At 63.3% G+C, this 7,021-nt stretch overlaps 1 protein-coding gene across 1 annotated transcript; it reads left to right on the top strand.

Moving 5' to 3' along the window:
• The first annotated feature begins 279 nt into the window (after positions 1-279).
• Positions 280-5,004, top strand: TPRA1 (transmembrane protein adipocyte associated 1). Its single transcript, XM_065885060.1, has 10 exons — positions 280-392; positions 569-701; positions 1,885-1,971; positions 2,059-2,131; positions 2,241-2,320; positions 2,763-2,873; positions 2,975-3,035; positions 3,180-3,282; positions 3,382-3,462; positions 4,761-5,004. The coding sequence occupies exons 1-10, from the start codon at positions 280-282 to the stop codon at positions 5,002-5,004; spliced, it is 1,086 nt and encodes a 361-aa protein (XP_065741132.1).
• Positions 5,005-7,021: the final 2,017 nt, after the last annotated feature.

The following is a 7,021-nucleotide window of genomic DNA, read 5'->3' as shown; positions in this document are numbered from 1 at the left end:
TCAGTCATCGTTTTAAAGGCTGGCATCTGTCACGTCCCGCTGCCGCCCGGGCCCATGTGCTCCCTGCGATGTGCTGCTGCCGCCGCCGTCCAGTCCCCGACACAGAGGCGACAGCGAGGAATGGCCCCTGTCCGGGGCTGGGTTGCGACCCGGGCGGGAGGGAGCGCCACACCTGCCCCCCACCTGCTGGCCCCCACCACCCGCCAGAGGCCCAGGGCTGCACAGCCCCTACGCTGCTCACGTGGTAGCTGTCACCCCCCAGGGCCGGCGGCTGGCGGGATGGACACCCCGGAGGAGGAGATCTGGGCCAGCAGGGCCCCGCCCCCGGCGCCCAACATCAGCGTGCCGCACCGCTGTCTGCTGCTGCTCTACGAGGACATCGGCACCTCTAGGTGAGGCCGGCACAGTCCTGCCGGGCTGCGTGACGGGGGGTTTCCGGGGTCGGGTGTGTGTGTGTGTGTGTGTGTGTGTGTGTGTGTGAGAGAGAGAGAGAGAGAGAGAGAGAGAGCGCGCCGGGTGGGCTGCAGACAAACCCAGCAGTGAGCCGCCTTCTGCACCCCCCTGCTAGGGTCCGGTACTGGGACCTCTTGCTGCTCGTCCCCAACGTGCTGTTCTTCATCTTCCTGCTCTGGAAGCTTCCGTTTGCTCGGGCCAAGATTCGAGTCACCTCCAGCCCCATTTTTATCACCTTCTATATCCTGGTGAGTTCATTCCAGTTGGTGACAGAAAACCCAACTCCAACTGGCTTAAGCTGTCTTTGTAATGAAAAACCAGCTTCAGGTATGGCTGGATCCAGGGCATTAACTGATGTCATCAGGACTGTCTCTCTCTCTGCATCTCTGCTCTCCTCTGGCCTTATCGCAGATGAGTTCTCCCCATAAGGTATCAGAGGTAGCCAAGAGCAGCTCTGAGCTAACCTCCCTGCCATCTCCAGTAGAAGGGTACCTCTTTCCTGATGCTGCAGTGTTGATCTGCAATTCCCTCTGAGTGGCCCACCTTGGAACCCCTGTTCATCCCTGAGCCAGACTCTGTGACTAGCAGGGAAAGGGACACTTTGGAGCTGGGATGGTGGGGTCAGCTCAGCCAGACTGTATGGACTGAGGAGGGGTGATGGTCCCAGGAAGAAAATCGGGGAATGGTTACTAGAGGGAAGGGGAATGGATGCTGGGCTGGGGAAAAAGCCCACTGCATTCTGAACCCCAGCTGTGCTGAGTGACCGTGGGCCAACAACTTGGCCTCTCTGGACCTCAGTGCCCTCCTACACGACGTGACGTGGATCTGCTTTAGTTTGCGGTGCTCCCGTGAGCACCCAGTGGGACTGCGCAGAGCTCCAGCCCCGTGGGGGCCCGGCACACAGTGGGCGCGTGGCCCTGAGTGGTGTCACCCTCCCTGAGATGGGACATGGTTTTCAAGGCACAAAGGACAGAGTGTACAAATCCGGGCTCTTCTGTTCATATGTGTCAGAAAACTGAACTTAAGCTCACAGAAGCCCGGGGTGGGTGGGGGCGGGGTAGTAGTGACTGAGAAACTGACAGTCCCAGCTGGATCCCAGGGTGCTGTCTCCCTGTATTTCGTAGATGAGGTGAAGCACAGACAGGTCCCAGAGGCAGCGAGCGGCAGGTCTGGGATTAGAACCCGGCAGGCTGGCTGCACCACGTCACCCTAACAAGCCTTCCCAGGCTGTCAGCGTAGCCAGGAAGCCAAGGCCCAGAGGGGAGGCCAGGCCTCCCTGCATCCCACCCAGGCGGCCCGTTTAGTGTGGAGTCCTTCCATTCTTGAGGAATTGAGGGCTCCTGCAGACGTGGGGTGTGGGGTGCAGGCCCTGCGATTCCCGGAGCTCTTGTCCCCCGACGCCAACCCCCCAACCCCTCTCTCGCTCACCAGGTGTTCGTGGTGGCGCTGGTGGGCATCGCCCGGGCCGTGGTGTCCATGACGGTCAGCGCCTCAGACGCTGCGACTGTCGCTGATAAGGTGGGGCTGGGCCTGCTGGCAGGGCTGCTGGGCGCTGGGAGGGGGCAGCCGGCCCCCAGGCTGACGCTCTGCCCGCTCTGTGTCCAGATCCTGTGGGAGATTACCCGCTTCTTCCTGCTGGCCATCGAGCTGAGCGTGGTCATCCTGGGCCTCGCCTTTGGTGCGTCTGCTGCTGCGGCCAGGGCTCCCCCGCCCCTCCCTGGCCGGGGCCGACCCCACCGTGGTTCCCTAGGCTGGCTCCCGCTGCCTGACCAGCACGTTTCTTCCAGGTCACCTGGAGAGCAAGTCGAGCATCAAGCGGGTGCTGGCCATCACCACGGTGCTGGCCCTGGCCTACTCTGTCACCCAGGTGAGGTGGGGGAGGGCAGCCCCGCGGGTCACCGGGGCTGGGCATCCACTGCCTTCGGGCCCTGAGTCAGAGTTGAGTGTGCAGTGGCTCAGACTTCAAATGCAGCTAAGGAATCACCCGGGCTGCTGGTTAACAAGGCAGGTTCTGGGCCTCTCCAATTCCGATCCAGTAGGTTGAACTTACCGTTTCAACAAGCAGTCCAGGTAGGGAGAGTGCAGGTCTGTAGATCCCCGTGCGTCCAGAGACCCCTTTCTTACTTGGGGGCTGCCCCTCCCCGGGCCTGTTCTGAGGGCTGGAGCTGGGGGGCAGGGCGTGGCCAGAGAGCTGGCTAGAGCAGGGGACGGAGCGCCAGGCAGAGCGGGGCTTGGTGTGGTGGGGAGCCCAGGGACGGGGCGTTCCAGGTCCAGGAGCCCCTGAGACCCTCCCCTGCCCGCCGCTGCAGGGCACGCTGGAGATCCTGTACCCGGATGCCCACCTCTCGGCTGAGGACTTCAACATCTACGGGCACGGGGGCCGCCAGTTCTGGCTCGTCAGCTCCTGCTTCTTCTTCCTGGTGAGCTGGGGGGGTGGCCGGAGCCTCGGGCACGGCCTGCTAGCGGGCTCAGCACTGGTCAGGAGCTCCCTGCGTCCCGGTCAGCGCCAATGTCTCCGCAGGTCTACTCTCTGGTGGTCGTGCTCCCCAAGACCCCGCTGAAGGAGCGCATCTCCCTGCCCTGTGAGCACCTGGGGACGGGGCTGGGCGCGGGGTGGGCTGTTGGCCTTGCGGTGGCCTGGAGCGGACAGCTCTGGGTGGGTGGGAAGCAGGGAGCCGGTCCGGTCCCGACACCTGGGCAGGACCTCATGCGCGCCCACCCTGCAGCACGGAGGAGCTTCTACGTGTACGCGGGCATCCTGGCGCTGCTCAACCTGCTGCAGGGGCTGGGGAGCGCGCTGCTGTGCGCAGACGTCATCGAGGGGCTCTGGTAAGCGGCCGGGGCGCGGGGGGGCGGGGGGGGCGGCCGGGAGGGGGCGGGGGCCGGCCGGGTCGCTCCGCCGCAACCCTAACCTGCCCGTCCCCCCAGCTGCGTGGACGCCACCACCTTCCTCTACTTCAGCTTCTTCGCGCCCCTCATCTACGTGGCCTTCCTGCGGGGCTTCTTCGGGTGAGTCCTTCAGCGGGGGCTGCAGGGAGGGGGACGGGGGGGCGGGGTTCCAGGTCGCGCTCTGGGCTTGTTCGCCCCCAACTTCCAGGCTGCGGGCGCCCCCGCGTGGCCGCCGTCGGGATCACGCCTTCTGCCTCTTGGGCATGCGCAGCCGCCACTGCAGCATCCCAGCCTCTGGGCTCGGGGCTGGGGGGCAGCTCAGGCTGGGACCGGAGCTTGCGGAGGCGGACAGGGTACATGTGTGCACATGCACGTGCGTGCAGATATACGTGCACACTCGGGCGCGCACACATACGCATGCGCCCCTATAGATATAAACATACACACGGGTATACAGGTGTATACATGGGTAACGTGCGCGTGTATGCGTTTATATGCACATGTACACACACGCATGCATATAGCACACCCATACAGGCACGCACAGGTTCACAGACATATATAAATACAGACATGACACATCATGCACACCACACACAAAGACGTGCACTGTTCCCGCGGGAGGCAGGCCGTGCCTGCTGATCTGCACCGTGTTTTCATTTAAGGAGAGATCAGCTCGTTCCTCAGCACCTGCTGTAGCCGCAGACACAAACCCCTGAGCTCGCGGAGCTTGTGTTCCATCTGGGGGAACCGGAGTGGGGAGCAGTGCTGGGGCGAGTCCCGTGTGTCTGTGAATGTGGGGTGGGGTGCACTTTCGTGACTCAGACGTGGTGGAAGCAGGCGTTCTGCCCCCAGCTCCCCCTTCCCTGCCTGCCAGGTCTGAGGGTGGGCTGCAGGGGTGCCTCAGCTCTGGAGCAAGAAGGACTGGATTGGATCCTCCCAGCCCTGATGTACATGACCTCACACGTGACTTATCTCCCTGGCCTCAGGCTCCTTTTTGTAAATGGGGAGTGAGGCTTTCTCCCTGGACAGTTACCCAGAGGACTGAAGACAGGCGGGCAGCTGGTGGGCAGTAGTTAGTGCTGCGGGGCAGGGGTCTGGGCCCGCGTCTGCTCCGCACTGTGGGCAGGTGCTGTTTTAAGGCCCATCATTTCCCCGGGTCCAAATCCTTCCACCCGTTTTACGGTGAGAAAGCAGGCGCTCGCCAGGCTCCCATGCCAGCAGCAGGAGGGCCGCTTTTAATACCGGTGTCCCAGCGGACTCCAACATCAAAGCAAGGAAGGGGACCTCGCGGGGTGGGTGTTAGGGGGCCGTCAGCACGTTTCTTGCCATGTCTGATGCTTCATTGCCCAGCCCCAGCGAGGAAGGCCTTTCCTGACCCACGGTGGGGCTCCCCTGCCTCTCTCCTCCCCCCCCAGCTCGGAGCCCAAGATCCTCTTCTCCTACAAATGCCAAGTGGACGAGACCGAGGAACCAGACGTGCACCTGCCCCAGCCCTATGCAGTGGCCCGGCGGGAGGGCCTCGAGGCGGCGGTGGCCGCCAGCACGCAGTTCGACTCGGCTGGGGGGGTGGCCTACCTGGACGATGTGGCCTCCATGCCTTGCCACACGGGCAGCGTCAACAGCACGGACAGTGAGCGCTGGAAGGCCATCAACACCTAGCCTGGCTGCCCCGGGAGGGCGGGAGGGCGGGAGGGCCTGGGGGCCCGTGGAGGGCCGGCTGGGGAGTGCAGAGCCCCCGGCAGAGGAGAACAGGGGGTCAGGCCCGTGCGTGGGCAGCGGCCCCGTGCAGGCCCTGTCCTGCCCTCTGTCCCCCACTTGCCTGCGGCCAGCTCTGCTTCAGCTGGGGGCCGCCTCCCCCTCCACCTGCCCTCGCCTTGCTCGGCGACTCGGCCCCGACTCTGACGTCTCAGGGCCAGGCCTGGCTAGGCTGGCTGAGGGCAGCTCCCTGCAGCCTGGGCCCCCAGGACTGCTCTGATCACCCTTAGCCTCCGCCCGCCCCCCCCCCCCCAAAGCCCACTCTGGCGGATGGGCTGAAGTGTGTATATTTTCTTGATCTGTTTTCTAATAAAAAGGAAAAGGAGCAGAAGGTGTTGACGCGAAGGCTGTGCGGGGATACCGGGGCCAGGGTGCCCCTCTGCACTGGGAGCCCGGCGTACCTGCTGTGAGGCCCCGTCGGAGCAGAGGGGACGGCCGTGGAAAGAACTATGGTTCCTGTGCGCTGTCCTGTCTGCCCCTCACGCTCTGTTATCCCGGGCAGCATTCCCCTCCTGCAGCTTCCGTTTCCGCATCTGTGACATAGGGATAAGAAGGCCTGTCTCGCAGGGATGTTCGTAAGGGTTAGCGGAGAGCAGGTGTGGCTAGCTGGCACGTGGTGGTGGAGCGACGGTGACCACAGGCGTTATTTTTAGGGACCGGAATAGTGCTCGGCACGTAGTAGGCCCTCGGAAGGTAGGATGCGGGGACTGATGTTCATAATCATGGATGTGATGAGCTGAAAGTGGGGACAGGTCCGAATAAAGCTCGGGGCCCTGGGGGGCTGAGGGCCAGGCCGCGCTCCCCCTCCACTGCCCACCTTCTTTCTCAGGAGGGCACCGAGGACACCAGCTCCAACACACTCATGACTGGGGGGCCAGCGGCCAGGCTCCCCGGATCCAGGGCTGTCAGCAGGCGTGGGCACAGCCAGCGAGCTGGACTCCGGGGCCCGCGGGGCTGCCAGGGCGCTCTTGCAGGCTCCTCGCCGTGCCCGGCCCGGCTGCCACCCCACAGCTCTCACAGGAGCCTGTTAGGTGGGGAGGGCAGCCAGCGGGGCATTCCGAGCCGGGCAGGTGTGGGGGGGCCAGACAGGGAGGAGCTGGTCCTCAGATCCAGAGCTGGGTTCGCCATCGGCAGCGTTGACGGGCTGCGTCTAAGACGGCACGGCGGCAGCCTGCGTTGGCTCCGTGTGGTGACTCGGTAGAGGGGGCAGCACAGGAGGCCTGGAGCCCGTTGCAGGGCAGCTGGTGGACCATGGAGGCTGGGGGGAGCCTCCGCTGCTCTGACCCCATCTCCCTGCCCCCCTCCCCAGAAGCACCGCAAGGCCGGGGTCTTCCTAACCTTCCAGGAGCACCTGTGTTCACACGCATGTATGCACGTTACCCCTAGTTTGGGAGCGTGAACGTCTAGCTCGTTTCCCACGCTAACACCTGGTCTTGGGCTCATTCCACGTCAGGTGGGAGAGCTGCGAACGTTCTGGATACGTGGCAATTGATTTACCCAGTCCCCTTGGGAGGGACCTTGGTTCCTAATATGTTTTGCAACAACAAACAATGCAGCAACCCAAATCCTTACAAATAACTCACACAGGTGGGATTGCTGGAGCACAGCCTTCACTCGTCAGTTAATTAGTCTCGCCGTCTTCCGGCGAGAGTAATCGTCGTCCTCCAGTACGTGTTCTCCTTTCCTTCCGCTGTCACAGGACACCTGACTTGTAGCTGGATACACAGCTGCCTGGAACAAAGACTACATTTTCCAGCCTTCCTTGCAGGGCCTGGCCAGTGGGATGTCAGTGTGTGTGCAGCTTCCTTGAAGAGAAAGGATAGGCTTTTCTTTCTTGCAAACTGGGATGTGGTTGCAATGGCTGGAGCTGTAGCAGCCATCTTGAATCATCGGGGGATCTTGGAATGGGAGCCTCTCATGG

The sequence above is a fragment of the Phocoena phocoena genome, chromosome 10, assembly GCF_963924675.1.
Source record: "Phocoena phocoena chromosome 10, mPhoPho1.1, whole genome shotgun sequence".
Lineage (NCBI taxonomy): Eukaryota > Metazoa > Chordata > Mammalia > Artiodactyla > Phocoenidae > Phocoena > Phocoena phocoena.
The sequence above is the reverse complement of the archived record's forward strand: the minus strand, read 5'-3'. Positions and strand labels throughout refer to the sequence as shown.